Consider the following 22,312-nt stretch of genomic DNA (forward strand, 5'->3'; position numbering starts at 1 on the left):
TTTAACAAGCACAAGGTTCCTGTGTATTTTAAGCCGGGCAACACTCTCGAACAAAGACTGGTCCACCTAAAAGACCCCACACCACACAGCCAGAAGGGCAACCTGATGTCTGCATAGGGGAAACCAAACAACCACCACACAGGCGCATGGCTCAACACAGAAGAGCCAACACATCAGGACAGGACTCAGCAGTCTTCCTTCACCTCAAGGAAGAGGGACACTCATTTCAGGACACCGGTGTTCAGATCTTGGACAGGGAAGATAAATGGTTTGAGAGAGGAGTGAAAGAAGCAATCCACGTCAAAGTGGAGAAGCCATCTCTGAAGGGGGGGGGGGGGGGGGGGGGGCTGCGACATCCCCTTTTTCCCATTTACAATCATGTCCTTTCAAAACTCCCAAAAAGATTGTTTCAGTAGATTGACCCAGGTGATGTGTGTCATGCTAATGACCCTCATTAGCATGCAAAGGTGAAACTCACATTTCAGCGACCCCCTTTGACACCCACACCAACAATCGTTGAGGAGCCAGATGGCTTTCAACGACGGTCGTTGGAATGTGAACAGCACTGACCACACCCCACAGGGTTAATAAGTTGGGACATGACCAGCCACCTTCAGAACTGAAGATTTATCTCGGATGAGAGACGAAATGCATTCAAGAACTTAACATCCAGTGGATTGATGTAAACAGCTTTGGACAATGAGGATGGCAGTTAAAAGGTAAATGACCATCATTTTTATTCTTTACTGTATTATTTATTTTTCACATAATGCACAATTATATATAATTATTATTATTATATTATAGGTTATTATTGTGTAATAATCTAATTGTAACGTGTATTTGTTACATGTTTTGATGCATTTTTATGCTTTATAAAATATTTATGTCTGAATTTTGGTGGGCTTGGAACGGATTGGGGCATGGAAGAAGCGTCTCTACTTACAATATTTTCTACTTTCTTATTCTAATTTCTTCAGAAATTTCTTTCTGAACCAATTAATTTCGTAAGTAGAGGTACCAGTGTACATTTGTTTTTGTTAAGTTAGGTCGCACATTCGTGGCAGGCTGATGGACCCATTAGTCTGTTGCTTACTGTACACAACCCCCATCCTAACCTAATATTATATTATATTATATTATATTATATTATATTATATTATATTATATTATATTATATTATATTGCAGCACAATACAGTATATTATATTACTGTATTTTTTTGTGTCGAATCTGTCGTGCTCGTTCACGGGCAATAGAACAAGATGGCGGTCCCTACAAAACAGTGAGTCGTAGATGTGCTAACGCTAGTAGGATGCTGTGTGACTAATGTTTAACTACAACCGTTCAACTGTTTGTTTTGGATTAGAGTTGTAGTCGTGCTAAAGAATTTAACGTACAATTCAGAGTAATTTGTAAAATTTGCACCTGGTCCGTTGTTGCTCCTGCTGCTAGTTGGCGACGTGCTAACGTTATGCTAGCTCCACACATTCTTTATTGAATTTTATGTGATGTCAACAAAGACAGTTTCCGTTTTCCTGCATAATAATGTTTTTAAGGTGTTTTCCATTCCCCCTGTGTGTATTAATCGGTCACGTTTTCGTTTCTCTTGATTTTCTCCTATTCTCTTGATTTTTAACCTTATCACGACACCATGTACCCGGTAGTTATAAAAAAAAAAAGACTAGGGGGAATTGGTGTCATGTTTTTTGGTGATTGTATTACAGACACTGCTTGAGAGGTGTGTTTAAAAAAGTATTTTGATAGTAACCCGTCCATCGATAAGGGGGACAAGGTCTTAAAGTTCTCCCTTCTCATAATCCTCAGGTATGGGCTGATTATGCCACAGAGGGGAACCTCAAAGGCAGCGATTCTGCAGAAACCGTCTGTGTTTGGGGATGACTCAGATGATGAAGTGGGTAATTGTTTGTATTTAATAAGTACAGGAAACTAAATGTGTGTTTTAATCTATTTGTCACTGCATGCAGTAAAGTATTTTCATTGTTATGGAAACTGAAATTGAGTACTTTGCAAGTAAAAGAAAGAACTTTATCGTACCCTTTAATAATGAATATGTTTTGTTATGTTTTGGTTTTCAGACCTCAGTTGGGGAGAGTCTACAGAGAGAAGCTGTCAAAAAGAAGATGATGAAGCAGGTATGATGGAAAAATTGAGCATACAAAAACAGTCTTTCCCGCTAATATACAATTCTTTTAATATTGTCTGTTTTTTATCTTTCTCTGTGAAGACACGCTTGGAGATGCAGAAGGCCTTGGAACAGGACAGCACTGTATATGACTATGATGCAGTGTATGATGATATTCAAACTCAGAGACTGGAGAACAGTAAAAAAGTTCTGCATGGCGCTGATAAAAGGGTAATCTTCATTATTTTGAACATTTGTATTGCAGATTTTGTCAGGACTGGAATTCCAGTGGGAATAATGGTTAGTGTTGGTATGCTGGCCATGAGTGAACTGCTAGAATGTGGTACAGAAAGACCCTGATTCTCTGTTGGTGTAGATTCTTACTTATCCAGGAGGTCATGACAAACGTTTAGGATTAAATCTGAAGTAACTGAACTTCTATTTAGGGTTTGAAGATGTTTTTGCTGTCAACCAACAGACCTTCAGTTACGACAAAATCTAAATTTAATTTTCGCTGCTTCAAACTCAGCCTTCAAGAACTACCCTGATTCCATGTTCTTTGGTGTTATTGATACTCTGAGGTCATTAGTTGTGAAGTTAAAATAAAATTTTCAATATTTTCTCATTAATGTTATAATATAATATTTTTTGTTTATGTTTATATTACAGCCAAGGTATATCCACCAACTAATGAAAGCAGTTGAGGACCGAAAAAAAGAGCAAGAACGAAGGGACGAGAGGAAGATCCAGAAGGAAAGAGAGGCAGAGGGAGAGCAGTTTGCAGATAAAGAGGCGTATGTCACCTCTGCCTATCGGCAGAAACTGCTGGAGCAGAAGGAGGAGGCAGAACGGGAGAAGAGACAAGCAGAGATGGAAGGTTAGATTGATCTGTACAACTACTTTAAGGCTGCCGACAGAGAAGGTTTTGTAATTGGTGTAATGAGACTTAAATGCCAAACTGTAATTTTTAAACATAAATAATTTACTCAAGCTCCTTTTATTTTCTTTAGCTGCCTTGGACGTGAAGAAACAGAAAGATCTGAGTGGCTTTTATCGTCATCTCCTGAATCAGACAGTAGGAGAGGAGGCAATACCAGATCGCTCATCAGTCAAGTCAGTCATAGCTCTACATTACTTTAATAATTATAAACCTTACATGCATATATATATATATGTGTGTGTAAACTATGTGTATTTCTATGTTCTTTCGTTCACAGAATTCAACCCTCAACAATTTCAAAGAACACAGACAGAATGTCTCCTGTTCTCTCATCTGGGTTACGTGATAATGTAATAAGTTCATGCAGCGACAATGAGGAGGGGAAAGAGCCGAAGTCTGGGTTTAGCAAGCTTGCAATAGGTTCTGGACACTCAAAGCGCCAGTACAGGCAGAGATCACCGTCATCAGGGAGTGGAGAAGAAAAGGAGAAAGAGAAGGAGAAAGACAGACATAAAAAGAGCCACAGAGATCAAGACAGAGACAGAGGGAGAGATAGAGATAAGGACAGAGACCGGAACAGGGGAAGGGAAAGAGAGGACAGACATGGAGGAAGACGAGATGACAGGGATAGAAGAAAAGAGAGGGACAGAGATCGAGGCAGAGAAGATGACAGAAACAGAGGCAAGGGAGATGCAGAGAGGGAAAACAGGCATGGTAAAAGGGAGAGGAGCCCCAAAGGAAGAGAGAGGGATAGAAATGGGGAAAGAGAGAAGAGGAGGAATTCAGATGAAGCCAAGCAGAAAGACAAATATCAGGAGGAGGAAAAGGAGAAAATTAAGGAACAAGAGAAAGAGAAGACGACAGAACCAGAAAAGAAAGAACACAAACAGGAAAAAGAAGATGAAGAGAGACCAGAAGAAGAGCAGAAAGAGGAAATGGAGCAGAAGATGAACAAATTTGTCAAGCGCAGCACGGATCAGACTGTGAGCTCGGCGAGAGACAGGTACATGGCCAGACAGATGGCCCGCTCAGCGTCAAAGACTTACATAGAGAAGGATGAGGACTGAGCCAATGCCACTGAATTCACTCAAACCAAATCTCAGTTTAGAGATTAAGGCTTGTTTGGGGGGTTTTTTTTCCAACAAAAAAATAAAAATCAACAAGGAGTTGGTTGCTTCTGTCAGTATTGGCTGACCTTCATACCCCTGGTACCTAAACACACTGGTTTTTGCTGAAGACCTTCATATTAAAAAAGGTTTTCTCTTCAACACTCAATAATGTTTTAAAATTTCAGGGCTCTGTTCATGGTAAATATTTTCAAAAAGGAGTAATGACATTTGTTGGGGACTATTTTCAGTTGTGGATATATACACAATTGGTACCATACTTTATATTAAACATTGAATCAGTGTATGTGGGACTGACTGATATTAAAGTACAGTGCCCATGCTTATTTTGGTTAATGAATGTGTCATGAAGTGCAATCTTGATATTTTTGACAAAAAATATGGAATGTTACAAATCCTGTAGACCCGCTTTACAGAAACACACCTTTATTGTCCCTCTTTGGGGACAATTTCTAATCACTCTTACTGATGAACATGCATTTTTACAGTATTTGTTAGTACAAGCCCCTGAAACAAACACACAGCAAACACCAGGGGCCTGTAAGCATGCAGTTAATACAGACAGTGGGAGGCAGAGTGATGGGCAGCCACTTCTGTGTGCGCCCCAAAATGAGCAACTTGTGGGGGTGGGGTGGGGGTGGCACCTTGGTCAAGGGAACCTCGGCAGTGCTCGGGAGGTGAGCTGACATCTCCCACTGCCAGCACACCCTCTGAAGATTGCTGGTCAGGAACGTGAATCAAACCGTCAATCTCAGATCATAGGTCACCCGTTGCCTCCCTGCACTGCAGTGCAGTGATTAGATTTAAACAGCAGAGTGTGCTCCTATACAATTCTATACATTGAAGGGTTTATCACTTTGAACAGAAACTTGTCAAACTGAACTTTGTCCCTGTTATGACATCACATAAAGGAAGGGGTGTAAATAGGACATTTTATCTCATTTGGTGAATTTGGAAGTTGGATGAATGGAAATATGTGAGTCCTCATTGTGATTTTGTTGAGTTCTTGTGTTCTTTCTATTGTAGTCAGTGATGACCTAATAAAATACTTTCTGGTCTGAATCATGTTTGTTTTTCAGTCTTTTGGTGTTAAAATGTGTGTCTAAGAACCAACGTTTCACAATTCCAGTTGCAATTTCTAAATTCTGCAAGGATCTTTGGCTCACAAAAATGTCTTGGTGCTTCATGGGATACATATACAGTATAATTCATCGTTAGGAGAAAGTGTTGGAATGACGGAACCCGGTCTCGTGTGTCAACTGCAGTTTAGCTGTACAGTAAAAATTGTATTACAGCTTTACAATTGTTGGTGTCTTTTTTTTTTTAATGACTTATTTAGTGATGGAATGTAAAGAACATTTCCTCAAGCACTTCAATGTACAGGTTTTTAATGTAAAACATTCAATGTGCTCAAAATGGGTGATATAAAAGAGTGCATGTAAAACGGTTCCTAGCCATTAGTTACAACAGTAACATGCAATAACACAGCTAATAAAGACACAGTAGCATGTGCGCATATGAGTGTTTATTTGATATTTATTTGCTTATACTGTCAATGTAACTTAGAAGAACCAATAAAAATGCTGGAGCAGATATAGGGTCAGATTCCTTTTTTTTTTTTTAAGTTTTGGAGCTCAGACTTTCACGTGATTCTTCTTAATTGCATTTAAAATGACAGCCTGTAACAATTGGTGGAAGGGAGAGGCATGTGTCAACAAAAATTCAAGCTTTGATGTAGATCTTGATAAAGAGGTGAATCCATGTTATTTTTTCTTCATGTAGCTCAATAAAAAACTAAGATCATCTTCAGATGCTGATCTCTTGCTGAAATTTAAAGCTAAATTAAAATGAACTGTTGGTCCCTTTTTTTTAGTTACCTATTTCCTCTGGGATTAATAAAGTATCTATCTATATACACGACGGGGATATTATTCAAAGATAGAAGAAAACATAGCCCGTTGTAACGTTCTGATTACAGCAATATATCCCTGCATTGCTCTAAATATTGGAGTTCTTCATGATGCATTGAAAAACTGCTTTATTCTAACATGTACAATGTGTATCTGAACAGATATTTGTGATGGCTTAAGGCATCATGGGTCATGTTTTGCATAGTGTTGTAGTACTGCATCCAAATACCGTTTGGTAGGTCGTTCAGTCAGTCGGTAGGTAGGTGCATAGATAGCACAGCACTTCTCCTTAGTCTTAGAGGTGTTCAGCTGCAACTCATTCCAGGGACACCACTCCACAGAGTCTGCCAGCCGTCTCCTGTACTCCCCCTCCTCACCCTCCCTGATGCCACGATCATTGTGCCATCTGAGAACTTCTGCATGTGGCTTCGATTCAAGTTGTACTGGAGGTCCATGGTGTAGAGGGTGAAGAAGAGGGGGTAGAGCACGATCCCCTATGGAGCTCCCATGCTGCTGGTCACCGCTGATAATAACTACTCTCACATTCGAATATACCATTTGCCTATCAACCCAAGCGTGATGGGCCCATCCCATACCACATCTGGAGACACATGCTTCAACATTTGGAAGTGAACCTGGAATTTAGAATTTAATAGTTCATCAGTAAATCAGCACAGGATGTCAAAGTGTACGTAACCGAGTATCAGTGCAAATAATAAAAATCAGTTTTGGTTTGCTGTTTTTCTGCTACTGCTATACTGTGAGACAAAAAGAGCTTCCTCTTGTGCTTCCTGACTTGTCAGTACATACTGTTTCAGTGAAACTTTCTGAGCCCTCTGGACACATTTTTACTTAAACACATGTCAGCACACCATGGTTTTTACTACCCGAGAGGAAATCTGCCTGCAAACTGCCAGCATTTCAGCAGCACCGTGCAAGGGTTTGAAGCCTATCCCACGGGGACTACAAAAGGTACAGTACATCATGAGCAAGCTGCAACGTCATACTATGGCCACGTTGAAAAACAACCAGTCACTCCTTTGGACAATTCAGAGTCAACAATTCACCTCTACTGTATGTTTTGGGCGGTAGGAGAAAGCTGGAGAACCCAGTACAAACCCAAAACACATTTAAAACCCAAAGGTTTGGTTTCACTGCATAATCTTTTAAACGTGATTTAAACGTGATACACTTTGACTCACTACATGTCACAATCAGAAAGCAACTGATGGTTCTAAACGCTGGTGACTCGCAGCACTGAACCCCTTTCATTTTCAGTGCTGTTTGTTATGAATGTCTGAATTTAAGATAATGTTAGTAAAATTTGGACCTTTAAGATTCTAAAAATAAAAGTATGGTAATTGAATAAATAAAAAAAATGTCAATGCATAGGCAATTGGAAAAACATTAAACATAGAAAAATTGATCAATGCTGTCTATGTAAAAAGTATTGTTGACATAAGAACAGCTCTTATTGTGATCGCTCAACAGTCAAAGAGACAGTTTAACATAACATAAAAAAACAGGTACAACAGATTGGGACGCACCAATCTGTTGGTGCGTCCCAATCTGCAGTAAACCTTGTACTGCACTGTGTGCATTGTTCTTTCTTAGTGCAGAATAGAAATGTGGTTTTAAGCTGCATAGTTGATGATTGATCAAGCTAAGCCAGATGGAAATTCCTGTTCTACTGGAACTGTTCTGTTCTTCTTTGATTTGAGCATTAATGTTCTTTAGGGTCACTGACAATTCATTGAGTTCGTTCTCGAGAACAATCTAGTTGCTTGCACATTTAATAAAACAGCTATAAACACCAACAAATTTTTGCTCACAGTTGATAAACTTCACTTGAAGCAGAGTTCCAGAAGTCTGGGGCAGGATGTTGTGTGTTCATTGGGTTCAGTGTGGTTCTAAGTAGTTTGTTTAATTGTTAACTACACAACTCTGATTGTTCCAATGCTGCAAAAATCCATGCTTTATTAAAGAGTCAGTCATTTAACCCTTCTGTTCTTGTAAAACACATTTCATCTTTTTCTATCAAGAATGTTGTTAATTTCATCTGTTTGCCATGAATTTCCATGGCTTTGTTCGCAAATGGAATATGGACAAATACAATAAATGTAGAGATATTTTTTGAATTAAATGTGTGTTTAGTTGAGCTTTTGTATAGCCTTTGATGATCCCAGCCAAAGGAACACTCCTCTTCAACTACCTCAAGGGAACCTATCTCAAATAAAAATTTTACCCCGTGGGAGCCACGCCTGTTGGCGGCTGTCAAAAACAACCACAACATTGTTTCAGTGATTTATGCAACTTTCCAGGATCTCTGGTATGTGAAGCTCTACAGTGGCATGACAGCTGGATGATATGTTCAGCTCAGTTCACTAAGGCCTACAGCCCATAAATAGAACCCAAGAACCTGAGTTGATAAAATAGAAAATAACCTTATGTGATAGTGTTTGTATTATTTGGAATGTATTAGGTGGTATGAAGCAGCCAGTTTTGAGTACACTGAACTAACAGAAAATAGACTCACCAGGAATTTTGATTTCACTACATGTCTTATGGATTCCAGAAATTGCTTTTCGATTAATTCTGTCCAACTCTGGGTACACTGCACAAGAGCTACATTTTCTCATGATGTCAAGTTAAATGTTGTGCATTAATGACAAAAATATATGTACAGTAGTTTTCATATCATAATTTAATCTTGTCAGTGTCATGATTTGACATCTGTCTTTTTACATGGGGAGATTGTTATACTAACCTCTGTCTACATATTTCAAAGAAACTTAACATGACTTTAAAATGAGGTCGCACATTTCATTGATCATTGTTTTAAGTGGCATGAGGGGCCAATAGGGGCCTGTCTCAATGTGCCATGATGTCAATGTGGATAAATTAGCAGCAGGATTCCATTTTCAGTCACACAGCATTGGGATTTGTACCAGAATTCAACTTCACAGGTAAATATTACACATAACAAGTTGTGAGAATCTGAGAAAACCATTCACTATTATGCAATTAACACTTAATATATACTTAAATGTTTTAAATATCTGTTTTTTGCCGCCTGTAAAGTGTGTTTAATAATATTGAAGAAGACACTGTTGTTATCCTTATAAAAGTTCAAATATGTTAAATTTGTACTTCAGTACAATACATACGGTACGTAAAAATATTTGAAAGGCTTGGTCACTCAACCAATTTTAAATGCAGCAGTAATAATATCTAGTATTTTAACAAATTTATCTGCACAAGATCCCAGACTGTCACATATCAGTAGCATCAAACTCATGAGCTGGTAGTCAGGTGATGTAGTTGTCGTGCTTTTCATATTTCCTGGTCCTGCCACACTGACTTTATCCTTTGAAACTGTTGCCAGGCTTACTTTACAGGTTGGTTGTGTATTTCCCCTTTCACAATTCATATCAGTTCTCTTTACTGTTCAATCTTTCCTCCAAACAGCTGGCTGGTTGCTGTATCTTTTATTTCAGACATCTCTACCATTGCTCTTCAACATGACCTGTGTGAAGATGATTCACTCCCTCTATGAAGACGGGTGTGAAGGAAGCCCCTCTAACCCCGTCAGATTTAAAGGTCAGGACTACATGCAGCTCAAGAAGTCTCTCCTCAGTCAAGCGAACAAATTTGAAGATGAAACTTTCCCAGCAAATTCAGACTCCCTGGGAAAACTTGAGGATCTCACACCTGAGCAGCTCAAAGAAGTGGAGTGGCTTAGACCGCATGTAGGTCGATCTGTTCATTGTCAAACATTTGTGAATAAGTAGGGGTTTAGAAAAGATTCAAGCGTCTCTCACTTTTTAAGGACCTTAACCCTGACCCATCATTCATTGAGGATGGGACGTCCAGACTTGACTTCAAGCAAGGAGATGTTGGTATGTAAGTTGAAGAATTCTGAATATTCTCGTAATCTTTGGTGTTTACATGTGATTACCGGTAAAGTCAAACACAAAGCAAGAAGCCTTTCAAATCATGATGTTAAGATTTGCTTTCAGATCATGTTATAGTGCTGTTGCCTGTAGGAAACTGCTGGTTTCTCTCATCTATCGGGGCGTTGACTCTCCACAACGGGCTGGTGGCACAAGTCGTGCCTCATGATCAAAGCTTCAAGAATGACTATACTGGGATATTTCACTTCAGGGTAAAGCAGCCTTCTAATTAATTTCATTCAAAATCTCCTTTTGATGTAACAATATTTGTCTTACACATTTATTCCCCATTTGTCCAGTTTTGGAGATATGGAAAATGGGTGGATGTTGTCATTGATGACTTGTTACCAACACGGAACAGTGAACCTGTGTCGGTTTCATCCAGGTCTCAAAAAGAGTTCTGGGCCCCCCTGCTGGAGAAGGCGTATGCCAAGTATGTAATGAATTCTGCACACTGCAGACTTACACAACATCTGTTAAGCATGTCAAAACCCCAGGCCACATTTATATTTATTCTTATTTCGATAATCTGGACACCAGTCTTTATTTCATTCCCTTGTTTTAGCTGCAAATGTTTCATGTCTACAAATTTCACGTTCCTTTTTTCAAGCTTGATAAATCTTTAAGGGTGACGCTCACAAGTGTTTCTTTATATTTTTTTGCCTCAGAATTTGTGGATCCTATAAAGACATGATTGCAGGAAACCCACCAGAAGCTTTGAAAGACTTTGGTGGGGGTGTGCACATGAACTACAAGCTGTGCAAAGACAAGTCTGACCTGTGGGATGTCATGTACAGAGCCATCGAGTCCAAAACTATGATGGGCTGTGGTACTTTTACAGGGGTAAAAGAATGAATGGTGTCTAACTACTTGGGGGACATGGAGATTCATGATCTGCTTCAAAGTGGTCAAATGTTTCTGTTTCAGGACAAGGGGAAAGAGATCTACAAAACCTTTGGTCTGGTGGACGGTCATGCCTTCGCTGTGACAGCAGTCAAGCAGGTTTGATCCTCCTTGCCTTTTTAAATCAAATATTATGTGTCCTAAAATGGAAATATAATTTAACAAATGTAATTCTCTATGATTTAATCAGCTTGAGATCGACAGTGACAGTATAAAACTGGTCAGAGTCTGGAACCCCTGGGGTGAGAAAGAATGGAATGGAGAATGGAGCGACAAGTAAGGGACTCTGTGGCTGTGAAATAATGATTGTCAACAACATGCTGTTTTCTAGCTGAGGGTACAGCCCTCAGAGAATGAACCACAACCAATGATGGTCTGTGCTACAGGTCAGGGGTCTGGAACACTGTATGCGATCAGGACCGTGATGAGTGTCTGAAGCAGCGCAATGATGGGGAATTCTGGTGAGACAATCAAAAAAATTGACTGAAAAAACTTAAACTTCCCCTTCAATATGGTGTTGTATGTCATTTGGACATACTGTGTGTCATTTTTTGAGGTTTGTTTCTAGTAAAGCATGTGCCAGAATCACAACATGGGGAACAAGTGTTATCTGTAGGGTCTGAACTACATTGGCAGCTAAATGAAGAAACATTTTAACACATCTGTAGAACACTAATAACATGGCTAATTAAAGTAGTATGTGGGACAGTCAGATTGGACCCTGAGGCCTTCAACGACTGCACGTTATTTTGATGAATTCCCTGTTGTGGTTAGTCACTCTCAACAATGGAACCTCCATAAGTGAAGACATACTCCTTAACCACAAATAATCATTTAAGTTCTGACCTTAATCCCTGTTTGTAGGATGAGTATGAAGGACTTTTGTACCTATTTTGAAGAACTGGACATCTGCTGCGAAAGCCCCAACTTTATAAGTGGTGATGAAGGAGAATGGAATTGTTCTCTGAAAGAAGGCCGTTGGGAAAAGGATACATCTGCAGGGGGCTCCGACAGTCAGTCAGGTGAGATTTCACAAGCCGATTCCTTAATTATTGCTTTATTATTACATGTTTTTATCTTGTATAGCCATAAATTGACTAACCGGAAACACAACAGAAGGTTTGGGACAACAGATACCCAATGTGTCGGAGTTAGGTGGGGTTTGTTGTTTGTTGAAACAGGACCATTTGTACTATTTACAAAAAATAAAGTAACATAAAAAGGAAAAGATGGTAAGAAGTTATCACAGTTATAAAGTGTTATAACCAGTATACTTCTCTTCTCAGGGGAGTTCTGGACAAATCCACAGTATCGCCTGACGGTGAGGGAGGGAGAGGAGGAGTGTGAAGGAGCCAAGAACGTCTTACTCTCTCTGCTGCAGAAGCCTGATGAAGAATATCGCAGCAAACTCAAATACCATTCCATTGGGTTTACCATCTACAGGGTCAGTGATGTGTTCATGGGTGTCTGTACCTTAGTTTTGAATAAAGATACACAGAGGATCATTATATTATGTAAGAAAAGTCTCTAATCTGATCTCTTCATCCTTTCTGAACAGGTGCCAGAAGAGGTAAAAAACAAAATCATCTGTGTTTCAAATATTATCATGGCTTCTGTCAATCCTACATATATAGTATGTGTAAAGGGAAATATTTTTTATAAACATTGCAGGCACCAAGAGGAAGACTTCCACAGTCGCTCCTGCAAGATGAGGAGCCACTGAAGGTCAGCGAGTTCAGTGAGTCGAGAGAACTGATAGAGTTTCACAGCTTGGAGCCGGGAGACTACTTGATAATTCCTTGCACATATGAACCAAATCAGACCGGAAGTTTCATTATCACAATCTACTCCAAGGTGGAGGCTGAGATTGAGTGAGAATATCTGCAAAGCAACTGATGGAAAACAATTATCAGGGTGTTGGGGCAATTTATGATTCAACTAGCTAAAGTCCATCTAGTTACACATTTACTCATAATTCAAATAAACATACACTTCAATCATGTATGATCATTTTTATTTGTGCTTTTGATAATATGAAGTGAAACTGCCATTTGAGCAGATTTGTCAAATACATGATCCAGTCACAAGTTAGATGTCCTGTGCATAAAAACGTGCCCTTGTGCTTTCAGTTGCAGTTTAAAAAAAAAGTTAAACAGGATTGAAAGGATTTACATCAAATCACACAGGTTTGCTGGTATTTTGCCATAATGTCTTAAATCTCCATCATGCACAAATAAAATCTGTACACTGATTAAGTACTTAGCACCATTAGAATGTTTGATCACCCATAAAGCAAGGTATTTCAGGACTTGAGAAAAGTGGACTGGGCTTGAAGTGGCTCATGGAACGTCATCTTCAAATGTTCACATTACAACAGGAAGATAAATTCAGAGCAAAGGGAGACCTCTTAAAGGTTAAATCTTAAGTGATTACACTTGTTTTAAAACTGGAACCAAATCCAGTTGTATCAGTCAACTTTGCTAAATGGTACCATATACTGTATGTACAACATACAGCACAGATGAAATTAGTCCTCCCAGACCCACACAGGCAGTAAAAAAAAACATGGAAGAACCACTCTAGCGGGAGATGAGCCACTGCAACAGCACCCAACAGATTAAATCTTTGAATTACCTTAAACTGGATGGTGACTCTACAAAGAGGAAGATCACACACATTTGCTCCATTTGTAAGGGAACTAAAATGTAGTATATCTTGATAACAACCTGCATACAGTGGAGGACGTTACTTCAATTTCCATGCTAGTTTAACATTGAGAAGGCTAGGTAGTAAATGTAACGACGTACACCCTGCTGTGTTTTGTCTGCATCTCTTGAGGTTCAGGGAACTACTTAACTCAAACTTGTTATGATTAGAAACTTCTGTCAACCCTTGAATTTGCCTCATCTCACATGGAGGCTCAAGAAAAAGGCAAGACAGATTTCAGGTTTGAAGGTCTTTTTGTTCTTTATTACAATTGTAAAGCATTTCATTGCTCCATCTTTTATAAAGTAGCTCCAACAAATGTTGACGTCCGTCTTTAGACCGTTGTCCCAAGTCCTCTTGTTAAATGGCATTCCAGGTAAACTCCTTCGGTACGATTAGCTGGTCCACAACTAAATAAGGAAAATCCAGAGTTCATGTTTTGTTAGACATTTTGTAGTCAGAAATAAAGCTAACTGCTCTTTGCACTACAGTTTGATAATTACCCTTTCTAATATTCCCCTGCAGATTTCAGGTGATGAGATCAAACTTTTCACAGGAATTCTGCAATAAAAGGGAGTGAAAAACTCACTGGATGGGCACTTTTAGAAAAACAACCTTCCAGAAATACATCTTTTAAGACTCAGAAAATTGGATAAAAGTCGTCAGTTGTCGCATCTGACGGCACTTCCTATTCCAGGATTTCATCATTGACCAGGCCTCTAAAGAAGCCACTTAACTCCAGTGCAAATAAACTTTTCAATCACCCCACTGTAAGGTCAATCAAGTATCAAAACTCAAAAATTTGGGGGGAGGGTAAAACAGCGCTAGGTTGAATATTACCATATCCATTTAATAATCTATGGCACTCATGTTCACTGAGGGCCACATCAGCATAATGGCTGTCCTCCAAGGCCAGATGTAACTAAATGTAATGTAAAATAAATGTAACTACTCCTGAATGTTTAATAACTGAATAATTTATTCAAGTTACAAACATTACAGTTACACAGAAAAAACGTGTTGCTTATTTGTTATATCATGTTAAATCATGGCTGAAGCAAACACGCTATTCCTTCAAGTTAATGTCAAAAAATATTGTTTGTGACGCTTAATCAAATTATTAAGATTTCTGAAGTGTGATATTGGCTGTGTACACAAACTTCCAGAGCTATCGTAGTTTACAGTGGGGAGAGATTAAATGCTTATTTGACCACACTGGAAACAAATTTTAAAAAAATCTTAAACAACTTACAAGAACCATATCAAAGACTAGCTGCCTCACGCTGTAACACGAATAACCATCTTTTAGGTGACTCCTCAGTGACCAGCTCATCCTTAAAAAGACAAAACAAATCAGTGAAAAACTAGCAACACTTTAGTCAATTTTGAACATTTTCTGTAATTGCATTCAGAAAACCAATTATCACCACTGAACAATCTGTCGGTAATTCCAGCTGTTTCAGTTTAGGCATCATCACAACAAAAGCAACCAGTTTAAAATATGATAGCGACAAAAAAAATACGATAAACATACCTTTCATTCATCTCTGCTCATTGGCAGGTGTATTTTCCAACAGCTACAAAAGGAAAAAGACATGATTTATTTTGCGCTACATTTAAGGCTCTCACAAATGATAACTGTTCATCTAAAATGTTCAGAAAACCGAGATTCACCACTGAATAATCTGCCGGTAATTCCAGCTATTTCAGTTTATATTTCATCAACACACTCCTTAGCTGCGGCTTGTTACTTCTATATGCATCGAATCTTACCATGCCAGTGCTGCGTTTAGATTTCATCTTCGGTAAACACACCGCTATCCAGCCTGTAAAAGAAAATTATCTACTTTGATGACAAGATTGATCACAGATGAAGATGAAGAAGTACAGATGAACTGTACTTTGACGCTCAGAGCATTGATCATAAAGCATCGTCAGTTATCGCATCAGACGGCGCTTCCTATTCAGTTTTCATCACTGTTATAACTGCACTATGTCACTCCACAGGGAGTTTGCTTCACCGTCAATTACCTCATGCAAACTTGGTAAGACCTCCTGTGTACAGGCAGCACTGATGTCATGCGGACTGTTAACAAAGCTTCGTTTCACCTATGGATAAAAAAAAAAATCATGTGTTCATAACTTTTCTTGAAATGGGTCACAAAGTAATAAGGACTAAATAACACTCAAAACTTCTGACAGATCGTTGTTTTGAACGCACATTTTTGAACATCTAACAGATGATTTACAACTTGCACGAACATGAAATTATTTTGGAGGCTAGCAGGAAAAAAAATCCTACCTCCATTATGTTCCGTCGGTCCCACGTGGTCCGTCAGGAAAAGGCTAACGTAAGGCTCTGGTGGGGAAAAAAACATTTTGAATTAGTTCATAAAACATCACATGACATTCTAAGGGCGTTTCTTCCGCGCTGTTTTATTTTATGAACACACAATGTTAATTAAAACAGCTGTAAACGTGTCGTTCTCCTCACCTACTGGTAAATTCAAAAGGAACGTGCGAGCTTTCGTCGACGTTTTTATACGAAATGTCGCAGGAAATACGTCACGAGTCCTCAGTCGCTCTGCAGTCCCCATAAAATGACGTAGAGAGTCTCTGGCGCCTCCTGCTGCTCCGGAGGGTAAAGTTCATGATTCACTGACGGGGTTTTCGCATTCCGTTGCTCATCAGCAACACGTTAGAACTCGTCGCTGCCACACGGTGGCGCTGTTCTCGTTACTGATGCCGTGGACGTTCATTACCATCGTGTTGGTTCGGATCGTCAGGTCGTGTTTGTGTCATCTGGGTTTGTGTTCTCGGTAGACTTTGATATCACGACACGTCTTCGGAACTTGAAGCCTTTTCCCGCATTTTCACACCCTACAGTTTCAGGTAAAGTTCTTTAAGTCATTCAAAATTTTAATTTTGAGGTGAGACGTCAGTAGAAAATGTTTTTTTCATGTTAAAAAATACTTAATTTGTCCAGATTGTAATAGAACCACCTCATACATGACCGACAACTTGATCAATGGAAAACATCTCTTTAGAAAAGATGTTTTTGGGTTATATAGTTGGGTTAAATTACAACAGCACACTTAGATCTTGTTTTACATCTAAAATTTTCCTCTATGTTGATTCATGTTAAATAAGTTTCCTGCGTTTTGAGCAGAACATATGTTTTACTGACCCAAAGAAAGCCAGTATTTTAAATGTAATTGCTCTGTTTCAGAAAAGGTTAAAAACATTTTCTGTGTCTTTTTCTCATTGTGTGGAAAGTGGTGAAAAAAAGTGCGATAAAGGTGAATGAAGTGTGGTGTGTGTGAGTGTGTGTGTTGATCCTCTGCAGCAGCATGTTGTCACCTGTGAAGAAAGACCGTAAAATTACTCACCTTCCAAAGGTGAGTAACACACACACACACACACTCTCATACACACACACACACACACACACACACACACACACACACACACACACTACAGTTACCACTGTTACAACTGCCGGCTGACTTATTGAGCATATCAAATGTTATGATATTGAAAACACGTTTGTGATGTTTGACTTTATTTGCAGTATTTTTGTCCCAATGCCGCGCTACACACCAAAGACAGCTTCCACCCACAGGTGAAGGCCGTCTGTGAGGCACAGAAGACAGGCACAGTCAAGTAAGACCACAACGTGAACCCAGTACACACCGGCTGACTCACTGAAGGACTTAATAGAAACAAAACAACACACCTCTGCAATACACCGTCAAAATATGTTTTTAGTGATGTCGCACAAACCCTCCATTGAAATCCACAGAATGAGCCAAATTCAACTTCTAACCATGAAAGAAAACAACTTGTAACCAGGCATTTCTTGTTGTTTGTAGTTTTGCGGGGGGAAAAAAAAACTGAAATAATGTTTGAGATTGGTTCCAGGAACAGAACCAACTCCGGGATGAGCAAAGTCCAAGTAATCATGATGGAAACACAAACTAAAAATAACATTAGACCCAAAATAACAGAAGGCACCACTTCATGTTATGACACATGTATGTACTGTACAAAGTTTATGAAAAAGAAAAATCTAATTGGTTTTCACCAGGTCACAAAATCCAAGATATAAAAAGAGAATTCCCATACTCAGATTCACGTGGATGATCGTGTGTTAAAAGTCACAATTAAATAAAATATCTTTAGAACTTTGAATCAGATTATATTATTTTCACAAAGAGACAACAAACCAACACATTAAATGAACCACAGAGATAAAGTGGAATAAGACACAGGTCTGTGCATTTGTGTCTGTGTGTGTGTGTGTGTGAGGGGGTGTAAATAAATATTGAAACTTGAACAAATAATCATTTTAAAAAGATTTTTCATATTTTACCGAACAAAATTTAAGTTGTGAGATCAAAGTTATTACTTTTGATTCATCCTCCAATGGAGGAGCAGACTGAAGAACATTAAAGGATCAAATTTAAATGGTTCTTATTGAGAATGTAAACTTTAACAAGGGGCTGTGAGGCATTATATTAAAGGTCTTGACTAGTGTCAAGTTCCCCAAGTCGTATGCAATGCGTTCTGCATGCTGTTTCAACCTGTTTTGACAGCAGTGGTTTTATCTTGACAGCTACAATATTGCCAAGGTCATTGTGGTGGGAGATGTCGCCGTTGGGAAAACCTGCCTGATCAGCAGGTAAGAATTTTTTTCATGAATCTGAGTTCAGATGGCTGGGTGGCTGTTTTTAGATGTTATTCAATCTGTTTCCAGTTTGAAATGATTTTAATGCTTGTTGCCTGCAGCTGCAGTTCGTGTCAGCACTGATACACAGATTAACTGTGTAAATGTATTTTCCATTAATCAATAACACGTAGAAGTTTATCCACGCCTAATTCATTCCGCATGTTTTCTCATACGCTGCAGCTGATGTGTGTCATCAGTACACACAGCAGCTGCAGCTGCTGTATTTATTAAATATGATGTATGCATTTCATGAAAAAAGGCATGTACTGTATGTGTTGAAAATGAAAGGAGGGATGCATGTGGAGCAAAACCTTTTCCTGTTAATTGTGGAAATAATTGTTTGGTGAAATAATAATATGAACTCTTGTTCCCTTGTTCCTGTGAGGTTTCGTAAGGGTGTGTTTGATAAAAACTACAAAGCAACCATCGGCGTGGATTTTGAGATGGAGCGCTTTGAGGTGCTCGGTGTCCCCTTCAGTTTACAGCTGTAAGTACGTTTCCATGTGCGACAGAAAAACACTCACTCCGCAAACAGATGACTAAACTAAACCTACACAACTTCCGTCTGATGAATGAAGCAAAATTCAATTTTCACTGTCGATGGTTATTATACTTGACAACATTCTTTTGATTTAATTAGCTTAGTGCTTCTCAGTTGGCCTCAGGTTTCCTCCACTGAGTTGTCTTTGGTCATTTAATAGCACATGAGTTGAATTAAATTTATTTTTAGGTTAATTTCATCTGTCGATAAACTCCATGAGACACATAATGACTGCTGAAAGCCAGTGAGCCTCCCAGTGAAGCTAAGCCAGTTTTATTTGTAGAGAGAGACTAACTTCTTAAACCAAAACTAAATTAAACTAAAGGTGCGTCTGATGTATTTCAGGTGGGACACAGCCGGTCAGGAACGCTTCAAATGCATCGCTTCAACATATTACAGAGGAGCACAAGGTGAGTCTGTTTAAAGCTGCTCACATTGATTTGAAATGAATGGACAGAGTTGTCTGACTAGTGGAGTGGCTGCTCTTGTGTTCATGTTCCCACAGCCATCATAGTGGTGTTTGACTTAAGCAGTGAGAGCTCTTTGGCACACGCCAGGTAAGACATACCATAATATGAATCAGTTATGATGTCATTGACGTGTTACTTGAAGGCGTGTCTGTGTGTGTCTGTGTTCGTAGGCAGTGGCTGGAGGACGCCATGAAGGAAAACGACCCGTCCAGCGTTCTCCTGTTCCTTGTCGGTACCAAGAAGGACCTCAGTGTAGGTGCAGGTTAAAAAGAATGACTTAGATCGAAGACGAGCTTAAGAACTTCATTAACCGAGTAAAACAGTGAAAATGATTTCTAACTAGGTTGATAATAGGAAAATAATAATGAGTTTATATGTTCATTTTTATACACGTTTGAATACTGTGATGTTATAACGTATTTTAAAATGATATAAGAACAGGAGAAGTGGTCCATTTGTGGTACCTAAGTAATGATTATTAAAATACTTGCTGATCATTCTTATTTTGTTTTCTGTTACATTGAAGAAGGGATCAGCCTGTTAACGTGCGAGCAGTGGTTGAAGCTTTTTGTTCCATGTTTCTTTCCCCTCATCCATTCTGTGTTACTCCTCAGTCACCGGAGCACTTGCACCAGATTGAGCAGGAAGCCATCAAACTGTCTGAGGAAATCAAAGCGGAGTACTGGGCCGTGTCGGCAAAGTCAGGTAGGAGCCAGGCTGCCTTTCATTTCCTGCTTGGTCCTCTCTGTGTCTCACTGAACTCTTTCCTCTGTCTCATAATTCCAGGGGATGGTGTGAAGGACTTTTTCTTCCGTGTGGCATCTCTGACTTTTGAGGCCAGCGTTTTGTCTGAGCTCGAGAAAAGTGGTTCGAGACACGGTGACATCATCAGTGAGTCCTTTTGCTCAGTAAAGACTTGAGGGCAGCAGTGTGTTTTGTTCAGTTACTGACTATTTAATTCTAATATTTCAATATCTGGACTTAAAAAAAAGAATTTAATGTTAAAATGTTGCTGAAACAATATCTGTGAGGCTCTTTTAGTTTTTAAACCTTGGGTTGCTTCATTCCTGTTGGTTGGCAACAGTTTATCCTTATTGTATATGTGTGGGTTATGATTGATTCTCTAAATGTATTTTTTTTGCTTCATTTTCTAGTGCTTGCTGTTGACAGGTGCAGTAAAAAAAAAAAAAGTGTCAAAGTGGATACAGAAATTGGTTCTGATGACTATCCTGTCCCTCGTATCAAATTTTGTTCCTGGAGCATAATTCAAAAACCATCATCCTGTTTATTTCTTTCTTCTTCTTTTTTTAATATTGATTTTCCTGTTGAATGAAGTCCAGGACGGATTGAGTCCACTGAATGGACACTAGTGGTGACCTGTAAAAAGACTTTCTCTGGAATATCTACAACTCTATCTAATGGTCAAGTTCTCAGTAGTGATGTAATGTTATCATTATGACAGGCTTGGTTTATTTTTTATTTTTATCTCTCAGATGTGGCTGAAGCGTGACAATCATTTGGTCTGTTTTATAGATGCAGACATTGCTCCGGTCTCTGCTCTGTGACTCTTGCATATTGTACACATACAATTAGTGGTTGCAGCACAGTGTTGCAGTGACCTCACAACAAGAAGGTTCTGGGTTCGATTCCTTTCTGTGCAAAGTTTGCATGTTCTCCCCATGTCTGCGTGGGTTCTCTACGGGTTTTCCACGACCCCAACTTCCTCCCACTTCCGAAAACACGCAGGAGAATTGGTCACATTGTTTTCCATAGGTGTGTGTTCGTTTGCATTTGTGTTTGTTTGTCTTTTGTGTGGCCCTGTGATGAGCTGGCATCTTATTCGGGGTGTACCCTACTGTTCACCTGTGGCCAGCTGGGATCGTCTCCAACAGACCCGTGACCTTCAGGGTGAATAAGCGACTGTAGATGATTGTGATCTTTTCATCTTCAAGAAGATGGATGTACATTTAATGGTCAAAAGTTACTCATTTTTTTGTTGTAAAAAAGTCAGATATTTAATATCATGTTAAATGATATTAAATATCACTACCAGAGTTTCTACTGGAGATGCAAATCTTTAGAAAAGAAAAAGTACAGTACAAGCATTTTTTATTTTGTGTTTCACACAGGACTCACAGACAACACAGAGGCCAATCACACACCCATGAAGGAGAAGTCCAAGTGCTGCTGATGAGAGAGAACGAACCATCAGAATACTTCTAACCTGGAAACGACACCCCCCCCCCCGAGGATGTTCAACTGCAACAAGGACTAGAACCTCATGTTGTATCTGTGGTGATCTGGAGGCGACCTGAGAGCTGGTTTGACATGAAGAAATTTTGAAGTTGTGGCTGTAAACGTTCTGCCAGCAGAATGACAGACTGTCCTCTGAGGAATGCTTGTGTGACAATAAAGCTTTGTGACAAACCTGCACTTCATAAGCAAAACGTCAGTCCGTCTACGCAATGTAATACTTCTGTCTTGGAGGAAACGACAGTGCGTTCTTATTGGTTTCCTTACTTGCCTGTCATGTGTTTATGCTGCTAATGCGATGCATACGCCAGCTCCCATGACCGCAGTCATACCCAAAACAGATCCAGCTCATCTGACATCAGGGTCCTCATGACATTGAAAATGGAAGGTCTGTTAGCTGAGACAGAGGAGCAGGAAGTCACATCGCATTTCTTTCCTCAGTAGAGTCACCTGACTTCAGGAAAGGTGGAGTAAGAGTATTCTTAATCCTTTCATATGTACTTGTCTCATATTTAAATGATGTGCAGTACATAAATTGCAGGCTTTAGTTTGGTCTTGTAAATGGATCATCTTTTTTGAGTGGGAAAACCCTTTCTGGAATCAGAATAACTGATCATGTTTTTACTGCAAAAAT

The 22,312-nt window shown here is 39.2% G+C and overlaps 3 protein-coding genes, 1 long non-coding RNA gene and 4 other non-coding genes across 9 annotated transcripts; 3 read left to right on the top strand and 5 right to left on the bottom strand.

Annotated features, from left to right (window-relative positions):
- The first annotated feature begins 689 nt into the window (after window positions 1-689).
- On the top strand, window positions 690-5,796 carry nsrp1 (nuclear speckle splicing regulatory protein 1). Of its 2 annotated transcripts, none has more exons than XM_068331248.1 (7): window positions 690-719; window positions 1,828-1,915; window positions 2,100-2,156; window positions 2,249-2,377; window positions 2,816-3,023; window positions 3,157-3,259; window positions 3,364-5,796. In XM_068331248.1, the coding sequence occupies exons 1-7, from the start codon at window positions 700-702 to the stop codon at window positions 4,151-4,153; spliced, it is 1,395 nt and encodes a 464-aa protein (XP_068187349.1). In that variant the 5' UTR covers window positions 690-699; the 3' UTR covers window positions 4,154-5,796. The 2 variants fall into 2 exon arrangements, with proteins under 2 accessions (XP_068187349.1, XP_068187348.1); XM_068331247.1 differs by lacking the exon at window positions 690-719 and adding an exon at window positions 1,241-1,285.
- Window positions 5,797-9,644: 3,848 nt separating this feature from the next.
- On the top strand, window positions 9,645-12,854 carry LOC137605731 (calpain-1 catalytic subunit-like). Its single transcript, XM_068330437.1, has 12 exons — window positions 9,645-9,872; window positions 9,953-10,022; window positions 10,170-10,288; window positions 10,376-10,509; window positions 10,745-10,919; window positions 11,004-11,078; window positions 11,170-11,255; window positions 11,366-11,440; window positions 11,844-12,001; window positions 12,266-12,423; window positions 12,538-12,549; window positions 12,651-12,854. The coding sequence occupies exons 1-12, from the start codon at window positions 9,645-9,647 to the stop codon at window positions 12,852-12,854; spliced, it is 1,494 nt and encodes a 497-aa protein (XP_068186538.1).
- A 1,066-nt stretch (window positions 12,855-13,920) lies between these two features.
- LOC137606361 (uncharacterized) lies at window positions 13,921-16,095 on the bottom strand. Its single transcript, XR_011037846.1, has 7 exons — window positions 15,988-16,095; window positions 15,717-15,794; window positions 15,459-15,511; window positions 15,220-15,262; window positions 14,938-15,019; window positions 14,189-14,246; window positions 13,921-14,095 (listed from the first exon to the last, which is right to left on the bottom strand). It is a non-coding gene; the product is annotated as an uncharacterized lncRNA (long non-coding RNA).
- LOC137606779 (small nucleolar RNA SNORD49) lies at window positions 14,324-14,397 on the bottom strand. Its single transcript, XR_011037924.1, has one exon. It is a non-coding gene; the product is annotated as a small nucleolar RNA SNORD49 (small nucleolar RNA).
- Window positions 15,092-15,165, bottom strand: LOC137606784 (small nucleolar RNA SNORD65). The gene has a single exon (XR_011037929.1). It is a non-coding gene; the product is annotated as a small nucleolar RNA SNORD65 (small nucleolar RNA).
- LOC137606783 (small nucleolar RNA SNORD65) lies at window positions 15,339-15,412 on the bottom strand. Its single transcript, XR_011037928.1, has one exon. It is a non-coding gene; the product is annotated as a small nucleolar RNA SNORD65 (small nucleolar RNA).
- LOC137606780 (small nucleolar RNA SNORD49) lies at window positions 15,593-15,667 on the bottom strand. The gene has a single exon (XR_011037925.1). It is a non-coding gene; the product is annotated as a small nucleolar RNA SNORD49 (small nucleolar RNA).
- A 357-nt stretch (window positions 16,096-16,452) lies between the features above and the next one.
- Window positions 16,453-22,266, top strand: LOC137605866 (ras-related protein Rab-34-like). The gene is made up of 11 exons (XM_068330726.1): window positions 16,453-16,577; window positions 16,962-17,083; window positions 17,257-17,348; window positions 18,301-18,366; window positions 18,800-18,901; window positions 19,301-19,365; window positions 19,461-19,512; window positions 19,596-19,677; window positions 20,040-20,130; window positions 20,212-20,316; window positions 21,555-22,266. The coding sequence occupies exons 2-11, from the start codon at window positions 17,036-17,038 to the stop codon at window positions 21,614-21,616; spliced, it is 765 nt and encodes a 254-aa protein (XP_068186827.1). The 5' UTR covers window positions 16,453-16,577; window positions 16,962-17,035; the 3' UTR covers window positions 21,617-22,266.
- The last annotated feature ends 46 nt before the right edge of the window (window positions 22,267-22,312 follow it).

The sequence above is a fragment of the Antennarius striatus genome, chromosome 13 (assembly GCF_040054535.1).
Source record: "Antennarius striatus isolate MH-2024 chromosome 13, ASM4005453v1, whole genome shotgun sequence".
Classification (NCBI taxonomy): domain Eukaryota; kingdom Metazoa; phylum Chordata; class Actinopteri; order Lophiiformes; family Antennariidae; genus Antennarius; species Antennarius striatus.

Bases quoted from the DNA above. Each gene is read 5' to 3' on its own strand.
- nsrp1 (XM_068331248.1), top strand. From the start codon at position 700: ATGAGGATGGCAGTTAAAAG. The intron at 2,378-2,815 runs GTAATCTTCATT...TTTATATTACAG, and splicing joins TGCATGGCGCTGATAAAAGG to CCAAGGTATATCCACCAACT. The intron at 3,260-3,363 runs GTCAGTCATAGC...TTTCGTTCACAG, and splicing joins CCAGATCGCTCATCAGTCAA to AATTCAACCCTCAACAATTT.
- LOC137605731 (XM_068330437.1), top strand. From the start codon at position 9,645: ATGACCTGTGTGAAGATGATTCACTCCCTCTATGAAGACGGGTGTGAA. The intron at 10,289-10,375 runs GTAAAGCAGCCT...CCATTTGTCCAG, and splicing joins CTGGGATATTTCACTTCAGG to TTTTGGAGATATGGAAAATG. The intron at 12,002-12,265 runs GTGAGATTTCAC...TTCTCTTCTCAG, and splicing joins GGGCTCCGACAGTCAGTCAG to GGGAGTTCTGGACAAATCCA.
- LOC137605866 (XM_068330726.1), top strand. From the start codon at position 17,036: ATGTTGTCACCTGTGAAGAAAGACCGTAAAATTACTCACCTTCCAAAG. The intron at 18,367-18,799 runs GTAAGAATTTTT...TGTTCCTGTGAG, and splicing joins AAAACCTGCCTGATCAGCAG to GTTTCGTAAGGGTGTGTTTG. The intron at 20,131-20,211 runs GTAGGAGCCAGG...TCATAATTCCAG, and splicing joins GGCCGTGTCGGCAAAGTCAG to GGGATGGTGTGAAGGACTTT.